We start from the raw sequence: 17,290 nt of genomic DNA on the forward strand, positions 1-17,290 counted from the left end.
GTGTGTGTGTGTGTTGTTTACCCACCACCACTGTTTGACAGGTGGTGTTGGTGTTTATGCCCCTATAACTTAGTGGTTAGGCAAAAGAGACCAATGGAATAAGTTTCCAACTCCGGCTACCCTTCAACCGTTTCCGACTCCGGCTACCCCTCAACCGTTTCCGACTCCGGCTACCCTTCAACCGTTTCCGACTCCGGCTACCTCTCAACCGTTTCCGACTCCGGCTACCCCTCAACCGTTTCCGACTCCGGCTTTACCCCCCAACCGTTTCGACTCCGGCTACCTCTCAACCGTTTCCGACTCCGGCTACCCTTCAACCGTTTCCGACTCCGGCTACCCTTCAACCGTTTCCGACTCCGGCTACCCCCCAACCGTTTCTGATCCGGCTACCTCTCAACCGTTTCCGACTCCGGCTACCCTTCAACCGTTTCCGACTCCGGCTACCCCTCAACCGTTTCCGACTCCGGCTACCCTTCAACCGTTTCCGACTCCGGCTACCCCTCAACCGTTTCCGACTCCGGCTACCCTTCAACCGTTTCCGACTCCGGCTACCCTTCAACCGTTTCCGACTCCGGTTACCCTTCAACCGTTTCCGACTCCGGCTACCTCTCAACCGTTTCCGACTCCGGCTACCCCTCAACCGTTTCCGACTCCGGCTACCCCTCAACCGTTTCCGACTCCGGCTACCCCTCAACCGTTTCCGACTCCGGCTACCCTTCAACCGTTTCCGACTCCGGCTACCCTTCAACCGTTTCCGACTCCGGCTACCCCCCAACCGTTTCTGACTCCGGCTACCTCTCAACCGTTTCCGACTCCGGCTACCCTTCAACCGTTTCCGACTCCGGCTACCCCTCAACCGTTTCCGATTCCGGCTACCCTTCAACCGTTTCCGACTCCGGCTACCCCTCAACCGTTTCCGACTCCGGCTACCCTTCAACCGTTTCCGACTCCGGCTACCCTTCAACCGTTTCCGACTCCGGTTACCCTTCAACCGTTTCCGACTCCGGTTACCCCTCAACTCCAGCTACTCCTTAACCGTTTCGGACTCCACAACCCTGATATTGAGACACCCTTTCGACGGCTAAACATTCTATACACAGGTTAAAATCAGAACAATACCGTGGTCTTTCTGATCATAACCAAATTTAGGCATTGAAAGCTACACCAATGCCAGAACGGGTCAACACTACACAGTGCCAAAGATCCCAGCAATTAAGAAGATTCATCCATTCTCAGATATTTTATACTAAAAAATAAAATAGAAACAGGCAATATTGAAATTTAAACAAACATGTCGGACGATACAAGGAGTGGTTATCTACTTTTACCAATCAGGCACTATGAATGATACGAGGGGCCCGGCAATATCGTTTGCAAATTCTTGATTGTTTTTTTATTAGATTTTTGTTACTGTGCACACAGGTTAGGGTGAGTTTTAGAGTTAGTTAGCGTTACAGTTAGGGTTAATGTCAGATGGTGTGCACGTGCTTTACCTTCAACCATTTTTATGATATTGTGATATACGACAGAAAAGTACGGAGACGATGATTCCGAAATAAAAACATTTGTAAAATTTCAATTTTTCCAAAAAAATTTTTAAAAACCTCTCCACCGCACTATGACAAGAAGTGAAATTAAAGTGTTTTGAAATGGGTTTTTTTTTTTCAGATTCGGAATCTGCAAATGTATGCCATCGATATAGTGTGTTCCTGTAAAAAAAAAAAAAATCCCAAAATCCATGATGTTCACCTCCGCCTGTTTTGTATATATTTTCCATTTTATAACTTTTTTTTCGTTGTATGTCATTTAATTGAAGAAGTGCGTTTCTAGAAGCGCCAAATATATATTATATATAATATATATATATATATATATGTGTGTGTGTGTGTGTGTGTGTGTGTGTGTATGTATGTATATATTGGTAAATATATATATATATATATATATATATATTATATATATATTATATATATATATATATGTTATGTATATATTGTAAATATATATATATATGTATATATTGATAAATATATATATATATATATATGTATAAGAAATAGGATCACATGTGGTCGTATCGTGTAGGAAATACGATCGCACGCGGTTCTACTCTTAACGAATTATTCAAAGCCATAAAATACATACAACGACAATAGGACATAAGTGAATTGACACAAGTCTTCTGTTGGTAGATAAATATTATTTATTTTACATATTTTACAATCATGTAAATTTTAAGAGTTCGTAAGCGTTAGCATGTTTTGTGTCTGTGTGTTCGGGTGGCGTGAAGCATACCCAAAGGTACTGAACATAGAATTAACAATGGCATTTAGTTTACTGTTCATAGGGCAAGGTGCTGGAATCTACTCGAGAGGCTTTCAGTGTTGGTATAGAATAGCGTAGCAACAGGTAGTAGCAGAGACAATCGCACATCTCTAAGTTGAGCAGCAGGTAGTAGCAGATGGCTTAAGGTAGTTCTTAGAAGAACTAGAACTCAAGACAGATAATTGATTTACCGTTTATGAGGCACACGGAGTGTAAGAGTTCCATATCAAGATGTTGCGTCTCGTAGTTGAGATTAATTGAATCACTTGTTGTGTTTTATCTTTCTCTTGATATGGATATACTTCCAGAATTAACTGTAGCTGTTTTTCCCGTGGTGAGATTTTCACCTAACCGCTATAGTTGAATCTGTAGTTGTCTTGTGTACAAATTAAACCTTAGTAGATAGAGACGATGTTTGGCGATGAGTTGTGTCTGTCGCTTGGTTTTTGCTGCGTCTTCAATATATATTCTGCTTGGTTATTTTTCTCTAGTTATAGATATCCTGTAACCGTTCTTTCTCGTGGTGATATTTTCACACTAACAGTATGAGAGGAATCTGTAACATCTTGTATACAAGCTAAATCTTCGTGGATAGCTATGCTTGGTGATCGCCTGCCTTTCGAACCGGAACATGGTTGGTATGCTCTGCGTGGTCAGAGGTCCGCCCTGAAAAGGACTGTAACCTAAGACGAGCTCTGTGGTCAGAGGTTTAGCTCTGAAAAGAACTAAAAACCTAAGACGAAAAATGTCTGAGAATACTTCTTTATATAAGGTTTATGTGACTCAAACGAACTTCGGAAATGAGAAGCTGTGATTGGCTGCTTGGAACAAACGGCGCGAAAATAAGCGGAGGCAAATCGCGTCACGTGACAACCAGCGGTGCGAACGTAGTAGAGACCACTCGTGTCACATGTCAACCAATCAGCTTAGTGTTTACAACAGCGTTTAAACTAGCCAAAGATGTTTGTAATCTCAAACGAGATCATTCTTAATACTCTTCTCAAACAGTGAAGATAGCAATGAGGAAACGATATTGCTACATATGTATATATGATAAATATATATATAATATATTATATATATATATATAATGTATATATGATAAATATATAATATATATATAATATATATATATATATATATATATATATGTAATATTGATAAATATATATATATCTATATGTATATATTGATAAATATATATATATATATATATGTATATATTGATAAATATATATATATATGTATATATTGATAAATATATATATATATATGTATGTATATATTGGTAAATATATATATATATATATATATATGTATATATTGATAAATATTATATATATATATATATATATATATGTAATATTGGTAAATATATATATATATGTATGTATATATTGATAAATATATATATATATGTATGTATGTATGTATATATTGGTAAATATATATCTATATGTATGTATGTATTGGTAAATATATATATATATGTATGTGGGTTTTATTGGTAAAAACGGTAAGATAACAAAAGGAAGAAAGAGACCTCAATATTACACAAATAAAGGAATTTATCTGTAAATATAATATGTGACAATTATTCGGTAGCCAAGATAAAACTTGAGTTTCGGATGCCGAGGGGGAAATCCACACCACCATCTCTTCAGTTATCCGGCCATCGGAAAAACAGGTGCGTTTGCTAGTGTGTGTGTGTGTGTGTGTGTATATATATATATATATACACACACACACTAGCTAACGCACCTATCCTATGGACGATTTAAGTTGCTTTGGTGGTAAGTTTTGAAGCGACGCAAAGTAGAGCTACTGAAGTGTTTTGGGAGTAGATCACGGGTAATGGCTACAAAATATAATTGTTTTACATGAAAACGAAACTTCTTGTCAGAAGCAGCCACATAAATGGTGTAAGGAAATTGATTGAAGAGATTGAAACTTCCCCCTCTCGTGTTTATTTTATTCAACAGCAAAGGGACCCATTTTGTGGGGAGAGATAAACTAACAAACGCTCCTTTATTCTGTCTTCCCACATAGCTGCGACATAAACTAACAGCAAATAACGTATAATGTTAAATTGGTATGGAGCTTTCTGAAAGATAGGTATAGCTTTCGCCAGTGGAAGCAAAACTCTTATTTAAAAGCTGATTCTTTGGACAAACCATATGTGATTGTTTAAGAAAGGCTAGAACGACAGTGGTAAAACGTATTTGAAACAATGGACAACAGTCGAAATATCATAATGGATGGGTAAATAAGCATCCTTAAAGTGAAACAATACATTGGTAGGTAATCAAAGGTATCAAAAAAATAGAAGAGAATATTACCTTTCAATTAACTCAGAATAGGTAAAGGTAAGCTGGCCAAAGTTTAATGCAGTTTGAATATGGGGATTTCGATTGTTTGGTATTGGATATTCATCTCGTACAGTGGTTCCTACGCAATTTAATTAGCGTCGTAGGTGGAAGTCGAAATAGACAAAATCCTTTCAATTACATAAAACGATTAAAAAAGTACGGAAGACCCTACATACAAAAACCTATGTCCATTTTCGTCTATTTACGCAAGAGCTCTAGGCAAAATGTTATAGTGCAATGACTATCTTCGGAAAATAAGTATTATGTGTGAAGTTTGGTGAAAATCGATTGAGAATTGCGGAAATGTATACTATCGGCTTCTTTCAGTTTCCATCTACTAAATCCATTCACAAGGATTTTGTCGGCCCTATGCAATCGTAGAAGACACTTGCACAAGGTGCCACACTGTGGGACCGAACCTATGCATGCATTTAACTTTTCAACATAAATTATTTGCTTCAACACAAAAAATCCAAAACTCTTGGCGTACATCATCCACACCATTCCTACAACCGAAATTACCAAAAATTCTTCATGCACATTCTCACAAACCCACATTTGCACACACTTTGGCAAATTAATATCTAGAATTTCCCATGTTTAAATTGTATAATTAACCTGGATTCTTGAACTACATGCCATGGAATTACTGTTGTTAAATTCTACCAGTAAGATTCAGCGGATCTATTTTCTCTGTAAGTAAATAGAAGAAAGAAAATTACATGCAACCAATTTTCGTTGTTGCATTTCTGAACTAACCTTTAAAATTTCCTATAAACAATATTAATATAATCTAATTCTGGGGTGAGACTTGCCTTAAAATATTGCATATATTGATCTTCCATATTTCCAACACATTTGCATATTCGAAACATATATATATACGAACTTATATTTTGTCCTCATATTTTTATGAGATTTTTTTCCCTCTATAAACTCACATGTGCGACTTATTTTTATGAAAAAATATCATATCTGGTGAAATACATAAAGAAAATATTTCTTGAAGAAAAAGTGCAAAAGGGAAACAGTTCCATTTGTGAAAGAAAGCGAAACAAGAAAATTTCCAAGAGGAGACACGTTCTCAAGTCACTTGTGAAGTGTGGAAAAGAAAACAAAGAATCATCATCATCATCATTGTGTGAATGTTCACTTTTCCATGCTTATTTCTTTATTGCCCACAAGGGGCTAAAACATAGAGGGGACAAACAAGGACAGACAGAGAGCTTAAGTATGAAAGGCAAAGTCGACCTCGGCGGAATTTGAACTCAGAATGTAACGGCAGACGAAATACCTATTTCTTTATTACCCACAAGGGGCTAAACACAGAGAGGACAAACAAGGACAGACAGACGGATTAAGTCGATTATATCGACCCCAGTGCGTAACTGGTACTTATTTAATCGACCCTGAAAGGATGAAAGGCAAAGTTGACCTCAGCGGAATTTGAACTCAGAACATAGCGGCAGACGAAATACCACCAGTGAGCTAACGTTTCAGCCAGCTCGTCACCTCACTTTTCCATTCTTGCCTGCATTAGACAGAGTTTACTGAAGCAGACTTTCTATTGTTGGATGCCCTACCTGTCACCAACACTCACCTGCTCTGAAGCAAGGTAATATTTCCCTGTAGCCAGACGTATTTTACAGAATGCGGGAAAAGAATGGTACTGCTTGCAGGACCAGTGATGCTTGCTTACAACCATCACAGAATATCAAGATAAGGAAACAAACACACACACACACACACTCAAGCAAACCCACTGATCAAGCTTTGGTCAGCTTTGGGCTGTAGCAGATGACCCGTGTCCAAAATGTTACGCAATGGGATTGAATCTAAAAATCATGGAATTGGGAAATAAACTTCACAATGACACAGCCATGCATGCATCGATAATAATGCACTTAAGAATAATTAACGTTATACAGTTCTATATTTAAGAGATGAGGAATTATGTATATTATTTACATCATTTACATTATTTACATTTGACGGGTATTTGTCCTCATCTTGTTTGTTGTTAACACAACATTTCGGCTGATATACCCTCCAGCCTTCATCAGGTGTCTTTAGGAAATTTCGAATCTGGGTTCTCATTCCTAAGGTATTTTTCAATGTTATTATTATTATTATCATCATTATTGTTATTGTTATTCAGGTTACTGCTTGGAATCGAACTCAGAATCTTGAGGTTAGTGGCCCGCGCTCTTAACCACTACACTACGGTCATATGGCGTAGTAGTTAAGAGTGTGGACTACTAACCCCAAGATTCTGAGTTCGATTCCAAACAGTGACCTGAATAATAATAATAATCATAATAACAACATCGAAAAAATACCTTAAGAATGAGAACCCAGGTTTGAAATTTCCCCAAGATACCTGATGAAGGCTGGAGAGTATATCAGCCGAAACGTGTTAAGAATAAACAAGATGAGGACAAATATCCGTCAAATGGAAATAATGTAAATTAACGTTATGGATAACAATCCTGTTAATGAAACCGACAAAGGAAAACTGAATCCCATGAGAAAAGACAATGATCCAAAGCAATGATTTGCAAACTATTCAAAAAATTTTACATGCTGGTCCCCTTACAGTTTTTTCAATGATTCGAGGGCTCCTATAAAATGCAGGATAGTCAACATGAAAAAATAACATAGATTCGTGTGTTCCATAATTTCCGGACTATGAACCACACTGCCCATAGACTCACAACCCCGAAATCCAAGCAAAACCTCACTGGGATACAATAAACGCATATGATCAATTGGTTACAAGACAAATGAGAAATGAAAAATACCAACAGCACATGTACGTTCAGCCATTATACCTGCATATTTTCTATCGACCAATCATACTTGTACAACAAATGTGATTAGAAAATGTGTATGTAGAAGTGATGTGGGATTTTGAGGCCGACAAAAAAGGATAATAGCATGCGAAAAATTGAAAATCTTGAAATTTTAAAACTTAACTGTCTCAAGTCACCCTGTTTTCATAATACCGTAAATCCTCGAGTATAACCCGCATTTTTTCCCCAAAATTTAAAGGTCAAAACCCCTAGTGCGTATTATATACGAGGTTAAAAATGAAAAATATTTTCTAAGCAATGTCCAAGTCTTTTTTTGCTGTCTGGTAATGTTTATTCAGACACATTTTGTGATGTCGGGTGTGAAAACGCCTTAAGCTAAGCCTGAAAGAATCATCCATAACTTGCAGTAAGCAACATTTATTAGAATAAAAGTATTCAGAACACAGAATAACATGTAACAAAAACAATTTGCAAACATATTTACATTCCCATATAGCAGTTAAGAACACCACCATTATTGTATTACGCATGCGCGGAAGTGTTTGTTCAACTAGGTGCTGCTGGCTTAATTACGCACAACTCAAGTTAGAGAAGGGGTGCATATTATACACAAGGTTTAGGCTTTTCAGAGGTACATCCTCCTAAAAATCCTTTACATATTATACTCAAGGACAGACTATACTCGAGGATTTACGGTACTTCAGCGTCCCTTCATGGTCCCCCTAAACAGTGGTCTAAAGTATGAATGCATCTAAATTCGAGAACAGAGAATGGCTACAGAATATATTAGGCATATTCCTTCCATAAAATGAACTAACAAACCTTACATCTTTACTTTTGTACCTGTTTGGCACTGAATTAAAATATAACCAACAGACATCTCGCTCCTTCAGAATTATAAACTCATTTAGAAAAACAAAAGCAAAAAATAACAAAATAATCAAACCAGTTCATTCAAGTTTTCAAGGAGACTCATTACCAAAATATCTTCCAGTTGATGAAGACACTTGGATTTTAAAAATTCTTTCTTTTTACTTCTCTTCAAATTGCAACATAAAAAAAAAAACAGCACACAAAGAGGCTGATGATGTGATCAAACAATGTTTAATCCATTGGTATTTAAACTGGCAAAATCTGACCAAAATATATTCTACCTTTTTTTATGTTCAAACAAACCAGATTTGGTCTCTCACACCTATGGTACAACGCCATTTAATAAATATACAATCACATCATCAAAATCTCAAAGATAATGCCTAATTAATTCAAAACAATATAAATAAGAATTATAACACAATTTAATCTGAATGCTAAAGGATTAAAAACAATTTCCTATGTAATAGACAAACCAGTTCATATTCTTTGGTCTAAAGATGCAGTGAATCTTTGGTCTGCTATAGTTACTGAAGATCTACTTCCAGAAATTCCACCATTTCAATGACAGACTAACGAGTATTAACCACAAGGCCATCCATCGGGAAGGACTCGATATAAAATTAGCTAACTTGGGACCTTCCCTTTCCGTTATCAAAACGGATCGACAGTGACCAGACTCCATGTTTGCTAACCAACAAACACATTTGTGACGTAGGCAAGAACCTACATACCTTTGTCATATACCAATAGTGCACCAACTTCAGTGAAATACTACATCAGCTGTATGATCTAACCAATGCACATCCATATGAAGCAGTAGTTAATAATACATGCATGTTATCTCTTTGAAAGCATCATAAAATGAAAGAACATCAATAATGTTATGGCTACTACACCATTCTAGCCATGAAATGTAATGTAGGTAAACTACAAATAAAAGAAACAATTCTTATACAACAAAATAAAACAGAATTAGGTGTAAGGCTAATATAATCTGATTAAACTACTGCTGCTAATGCCACTGGAATTGTTGCTATGCTGTTAATACTGCTTCAGTTGCTATGAATACAAACACCACTCTGTTGTTGCTACTACTACCAGAGTAATCACTAATCCTACTCCTCCGACTACCACTAGTAATACTTCAACCACTTATACTGCTGCCGCAGATACTATCACTATAGAAGCAAATAAGCCACCATATTACTTTCACAATTCTTTAAATGTTTTCCTCTATGGATGGGTATTTCACCCGAAATATTAGGAATTAATAGATTATACATCTTTTGCATTGTAAAAAGCTTTCTATTAAAGTCTGTTTTCACACACAGTCATCTGTGTGTTTTTATTGCATATATATATGCATACACATATATACCTATTTGTGCATATATGCATGTGTGTGCATACACACATATTATATATATATACATATATATATGTATGTATATATATATATATACATATATATAATGATATATATATATCTATATATATATTATATATATGTATATAAATATATATGTATATATATATATATATGTATATATATATATATGTATATATATGTATATATGTATATATATATGTATGTATATATATATATATGTATGTATATATATATGTATATATATATATATATGTATATATGTATATATATATACATATATTATATATACATATATATATACATACATATATATATACATAGATATATATATATACATATACATATATATTACATAATATACATATATATAACATATATATATATATATATACATATATATATATATATATAATATATATATATATATATATATTATATGTGTGTCTATGTTTCGTGGGTTCAAGTCTATATCTCTAATACAGTCTCAGACTTCATCTCTATTCTTCTGGTTCTTCATTGTTATGTTATTCACTTATTATTTTCACCTTCCAGCAGAATCTCGTTCGCCATAGAATGGTTTTTTATTTTTTTCTCCTTTATATTTTTTTTTTTATAATTTCTCTTTTCTTATATATTTTTCTCTCTTTGTTTTTTGGGTTTTTTTTCATTTATTTATCACGTTACCTTTGTAAATGTAACGCACAGATTTTGTCTTTGTAACGAAATAATGCACCAACAAGTGACTTTGGCAGATTTCTTTTATAAGTCATTTGACTTGCTAATAAACAACAGCAACAAAATTTCACCTCAACAAACTCTCAGCCATCTTTAAAAACGATAGCATAAGATCAAATGAGACAGAGAGCTTCTGAATAGCCATACATCTTATTTAATGATACAGTCTAACTCCACCCTGACGACCCCTAGCTCATAGACGTGTTGTCTATGCGGCGAGCTGGCAGAAACGTAAGCACACCGGGCGAAATGCTTGGCGGTATTGCGTCTGACGTTACGTTCGGACTCCAAATTCCGCCGAGGTCGACTTTGCCTTTCATCCTTTCGGGGTCGATAAATTAAGTACCAGTTACGCACTGGGGTCGATGTAATCGACTTAATCCGTTTGTCTGTCCTTGTTTGTCCTCCATGTGTTTAGCCCCTTGTGGGTAGTAAAGAAATAGATATGTTGTCTTCCTTCTCTGGTCACACACCAATTTGTCCTCTCTTTGCATGTTCAACATCTACTACTTTCACCTCTGCTCTTCAGAGTTATTCTTTCTCACGCAGCCTCCTCTTAGACAATATCAGATCCCTCATATTGTGTACACACCCCAGGTTCTATCTCACTTCTTTCTTCCCTGAACGGATTCCCCCCTTGTAATTGTTTCTCTGCCCATGTTTCTTGCACTGCTACAAACACGTGAAACATTTCCTACGCTTTTATCCACAGCATCAGGTGGACTGTGGTGGCTGGTCATAGCCACATGAGCAACCTCCAAACAACCTACCCACAAAAAAAGAAATGTTTAGGTAACCATAGGTGCAGGAGTGGCTGTGTGGTAAGTAGCTTGCTTACCAACCACATGGTTCTGGGTTCAGTCCCACTGCATGGCACAATGGGCAAGTGTCTTCTACTATAGTCTCGGTCTGACCAAAGCCTTTTGAGTGGATTTGGTAGATGGAAACTGAAAGAAGCCTGTCATTTATATGTCAACGTGGTCACCGTGACCGACCAGGCAATCAGATGTTGTTAGACATCGCTGGTCACAATGAGCTTCAAATTGTTTTAGCCTTCAAATGATGCCACCCCACTGACTAAGCGAGTAGGCCAACAGAAGAAAGTACCCAGAACATTCTGTAAAGTGGGTGTTGTTTGGAAGAACATTCAGCCATAGAGACCATGCCAAAACGGACAATTAGAGCTTGGTGTGGCTCCTGGCCTAACCAGCTCCAGTGAAACTGTCCAACCTATACCAACATGGAAAATGAATATTAAATGATGATGATGATGATGATTGTGAGAATGAATATGACCACCATGCTCTTAAAAGGCCGCAAAGGTGGTCACAAACCAAGGGTCAAGAATGGCATAAACATCCCTAACTGTAATTCTTGTGCTCCTTTCTGCCAGGTATAATCTTTTCTGCTCTAGGCACAAGGCCCGAAATTGTGGAGGAGGGAGCAGTCGATTAGATTGACCTCAGTATGCAACTGGTACTTAATTTATCGACCCCAAAAGGTTGAAGGGCAAAGTCGACCTCGGCAGAATTTGAACTCCGAATGTAAAGACAGACAAAATACCACTAATCATTTCAAGTGCCTTACTCTTTTTACTCTTTTACTTGTTTCAGTCATTTGACTGCGGCCATGCTGGAGCACCGCCCTTAATCGAGCAACTCGACCCTGGGACTTATTCTTTTGTAAGCCCAGTACTTATTCTATCGATCTCTTTTGCCGAACCGCTAAGTAACGGGGACATAAACACACCAGCATCGGTTGTCAAGCAATGCTAGGGGGGACGAACACAGACACACAAACACACACGCATATATATATATATATATGTATATATATATATATATATATATTATATATATATATATATATATATATACACATATATACGACGGGCTTCTTTCAGTTTCCGTCTACCAAATCCACTCACAAGGCTTTGGTCGGCCCGAGGCTATAGTAGAAGACACTTGCCCAAGGTGCCACGCAGTGGGACTAAACCCGGAACCATGTGGTTGGTTAGCAAGCTACTTACCACACAGCCACTCCTGCTAACATTTCTGCCAGTTATAATCTTTTCTGCTCTAGGCACAAGGCCAGAAATTTTGGGGGAGGGGGCCAGTCGATTAAATCGACCCCAGTATGCCACTGGTACTTAATTTATCGACCCCGCAAAGTTGAAAGGCAAAGTTGACCTCGACGGAATTTGAACTCAGAACAGACGAAATAAGAGAATTTGATGTTACTGCCCTCATTTGTGCCTCCTGCTGTGAAATAGGCTTATCTGGGACTCTCGACAGGAAGAGAACCAGTTTTGATTTGAAATCACCTACAGCCACTTGGTGTAGGTCCCTCAAGCTCTTTGGGATCATACTAGAAAGCTGTGGGCCCCTGAAACCCAGACTGCTGCAGTAGCTGGTTATGAAGTGTGACGGCATTATACATATATACGTACATAAACATATCTATGATATAAATTGGACATGGGCGATCGTTGTATTCTATCTTGTCTTGAGGTTCACAGCCAAACGGCTGGGTGGATTCACGTGAAAAATGGCACACATGTGGAGATGGGTGCATAGATTGGAATGCAGTTTGTAGTTTTTTCCTAACACCCATACTTACCGAGAAAATCGATGAAAACTTTTCTAGTGGAATTTCCCTCTTTCTCCCGCCATTAAAACAACTAGTTGCTTAGAAGCTGCTTTCTGACGGGGTGGGATCAGGAAATTTTCATATAGTTGGAGGCTCCAATCGAAACAGGGGACCCCGAAATGATAAGGTTGAGAAACGCTGTTATAGATTATGCCTAAAGTAAAATGATCGCAGCCACATATATCATCCAAACAGACCGAGTGAAACCGGGCTTAGCTGCTATGTAGTACATTATGTATGTATGTAGTATTATGTATGTATGTATGTATGTATGTATGTATGTATGTATGTAGTATGTATGTATGTAGTATATATATATATATTAATATATATATATAATATATATTATATATATATATATATGTATATATATATATCACAGAACACTCAGACTTAGATACAAAGGTCAGAGAGTACTTGATCGGTACTTATTTCATTGACCCTGGATTTTAGAATGTAAAAAGAGGAAAAACTAAATAATACTAGAACAGCTTTTAGTCCATTAATCTTTTATTTCCTGCCAACACATTCAATCAGAAGAAGAACAACAACAATAACAGACAGACAGAACTATAACAATAAGACAAAGATAAATCACAATGGTGGTGGTGGATTTGTAGCAATGACGATGATGATGGTGATAGTGATGATGATGATGATGATGGGCTGGCAATTATTTCTTTTGATTTAAATATAAAATTCAGTTTTTTATCCAAAAAACAAAAACAAAAAATAAAGCAAAACAAAGCAAAAAACAAAAAAATGAACAAAATGTAAATAAACGATAATTGTAATTAAATGTTATTGTTTGGTTAAACTAAGATTTTGCGATGGATATATTTGTTTATCTTTTTTAAAACAAGGCAAAACATGGTTATTTATATAAAGCGTACTCACACGAGAGAGAGAGAGGGGGAGAAAGAGAGAGAGAGGGGGAAGAAAGAGAAAGAGAGAGAGAGAGGAGGAGGAAAAGAAAGAGAGAGTAAAGCGTTATCACCACAACGTACATTGTTTAAATCCTAAGTTAACGAACAATAAAATTTAATTTAATTCTTGACTGCACAGATCAGCGATTTTTAACTTGTTTTCGTTTGTATATCTTTTTCTTCCCCATCCACGGCACGTCGAAGAAAGACGCTAAAAAGTAATACGAGACGCCATTTTATCTTTTTTTATATTTTACATATAAAAATAAAACGAGAATTGAAATTGCTTTAAAACAGCTGAGTTTAAGGAACAGACATGCACTGGTGCGGAGTACAAAATATATTGACTTTTTTTTTCTTCTATTTAATATCCTGGTATTTTCTGATTTACTTCAAAATCTCGTGATACACCTGCGGATCATATGCGTCACATATGTGCGGGATCTCTTCAATTTGGCTCATAGATTTTTTTAATAATTATTTTTTAACTAAACAGTTTGAAACTTCGTATACTGGTGTAATTTCTCATGCTGAACACGGTTTACTTTCAACATTTTGGACAAAAATTTCGTGGTGGGTGGCGAAATAAATTTAGAGATCGTGAAAATCTATCCATGAATCTCATTTCGTATTTCAGTGTTATGTTTTCCGTAGATGTGATTGCTTCCACCTTATATAGAATATCCGGACGATTTTCGTGTTGAATTTAATATATGTTCTTCAATACATCGGTTGTCATATTCATTGTAGGCATAAAATTATGGGTCGTCCCTGTTGTCACTTTTTTAAAGGCAATTTACTTTCACTTGTTTTACGACGGCAAACTGTATGTTAACCTGGTTCGGTAACGTGTACCATACTTTCGCTAATTCTTAAAGGTGCCTGTGTAGTCACATCAAATACAGAACATTCTTGCGCCTTCTACACGTAACCCTGTGAAACATGGAGGAGCTAATAGCGGAAGAGAGAGAGAGAGAGAGAGAGGCAGAGTGGAACCAGAAATCGCTATGAACTCCTTTTTACCTGAGTACAAGGGAGTAACGAGAAACGAAGTGCCTCGCTCAATTACACAATTGCTGCCTGGACCTGGAATTGATCTCATCATCTTACAACCTTGAGTCAAATATTCTAACAACTAGGGTACGTGTAAGGAGTGGGAGAAAGTGACAGTGTCGCTCTAGTTGTAAATCAGCTCAATTTCACTATTTCTTTTATCGCTTCTTTCTTTGATGAAGAGCAACAGCTCGAAAACGAAAGTTAAAATTTCATTCACCGTTTTTCTTATCTCTCGTACCATCAATTACTTTATCAACTCTCATATAAACGTTATGTTAGACCGTTTCTCAAAAAAAAAGAAAGAGTGTTTTTGAGTTTTTAGCCAACGGACAGTTGAGTGGCACTCCGTTGGTTGCGACGACGAGGGTTCCAGTTGATCCGATCAACAGAACAGCCTGCTCGTAAAATAAACGTGCAACTGGCTGAGCACTCCACAGACACATGTACCCATAACGTAGTTCTCAGGGAGATTAAGCGTGACGCAGAGTGTGACAAGGCTGGCCCTTTGAAATACAGGCACAACAGAAACAGGAAGAAAGAGTGAGAGGAAGTTGTGGTGAGAGTACAGCAGGGTTCGCCACCACCCGCTGCCGGAACCTCGTGGAGCTTTAGGCGTTTTCGCTCAATAAACACTCACAACGTTCGGTCGGGAATCGAAGCCGCGATCCTACAACCTATTTCTTTACTGCCCACAAGGGGATACACACAGAGAGGACAAACAAGGACAGACAAACGGGTTAAGTCGATTACATCGACCCCAGTGAGTAACTGGTACTTAATTTATCGACCCCGAAAGGATGAAAGGCAAATTCGACCTCGGTGGAATTTGAACTCAGAACGTAGCGGCGGACGAAATACCGCTAGGCATTTCGCCCAGCGTGCTAACGATTCTGCCAGCTCACCGACCTCCCGCGATCCTACAACCACGAGTCTGCTGCCCTAACCACTGGGCCATTGCGCCTCCACGGACAGTTGAATAGGAAAAGAAGACAAAAAGATACTGAATTGAATGAAATAAAAGAAATAGCTACGATAGAATCAGTAGCGTGCCAGGTCTTATGCTTAGCAGCATTTCGTCAGTTTTTACGTTTCGAGTTCAAATTCCGCTGAGGTCGACTTTACCTTTTTAATCCTTTCTGGACCGATCAGTTGAGCACTGCGCTCGATGTAATCGACTTACCTTCACCCCCACACCCCCGAAAATGCTGGCCTGTGCAAAAATATGAAACCAATTTGCAATCTTGCTGGAAGCACGAATTCCAACCAAACTGAAAGCATGATTATTGCAGTTTACCAAAAGAACTTTGAATTTCCATCAATAATCTTCGTACGAACAATTTTTATAACCAGTCATAACTATAGCTTTGTCGCAGTACTGCTATGATAGTTTTATAATGGCATTTTGTTCTTTTATAACTTCATCCCAAATTACTTCCATCATGTTTTAAGCATCCTTTCGTTTTAATCAGATAAATCTAAGAAAAGAGTCTGTTACATACAGATTTTTCTTCTTAAAAACTCACTTTCCATAAAACGAACTGTTTTTCGCAATTGTTCTCGACGTGCTTTATCAAGAGAAGAATCAAAAAGGCGGCCAGAATATTTGACCTTATGAATAAATGTTATATAGCAATTTGTGGTGAACAGTAAAAGTCATCAGCTAAATATATTCATTTTGCTCTGACAGAGAGAAATATGCCATTCTTCCACGGTTTTCCCCCACCCCTCACATTACTGAAATGTGCTTTCATGACAAACTCAAACTTTGCCAATAATTTTCGTAATCCTCCAAAATTTCGGAAATTGCTTTCCTGTTCCTGTCTATAGGATTCCTTGTCATCACGCAATGCAAGGTTTTCTGTTGGTAAACCATTATGCAATAGAGAATTCCGTGGAGAAAAACCCGCCATTGTATTTCTGATGTGAATTTCAGTTTAAACTTTTGTATCAATGATTCTCTTATATTCCAACGTTTCTATGGCTCTTTTACCATTTTGCAAATACTTCAAACACAATAGAAATATTTCCGTCCTTAGGGCATCTGAGAAAATTACATTTTTTTTTATGCATTTCATCAGACTCCAAGAAACCTAGATCGTGATGTCGAATCTCTGCCAACACAGGTTGAGCCGTGATTTCGTATTTTTCGAT

The 17,290-nt window shown here is 37.1% G+C and overlaps 1 protein-coding gene across 1 annotated transcript; it reads right to left on the minus strand.

The window, feature by feature from the left end:
- Positions 1-340: 340 nt before the first annotated feature.
- On the minus strand, positions 341-17,049 carry LOC115211702 (arginine/serine-rich coiled-coil protein 2-like). Its single transcript, XM_029780353.1, has 2 exons — positions 16,870-17,049; positions 341-1,024 (listed from the first exon to the last, which is right to left on the minus strand). The coding sequence occupies exons 1-2, from the start codon at positions 17,047-17,049 to the stop codon at positions 341-343; spliced, it is 864 nt and encodes a 287-aa protein (XP_029636213.1).
- Between the last annotated feature and the right edge of the window lie 241 nt (positions 17,050-17,290).

This window comes from Octopus sinensis, linkage group LG5, assembly GCF_006345805.1.
Source record: "Octopus sinensis linkage group LG5, ASM634580v1, whole genome shotgun sequence".
NCBI lineage: Eukaryota > Metazoa > Mollusca > Cephalopoda > Octopoda > Octopodidae > Octopus > Octopus sinensis.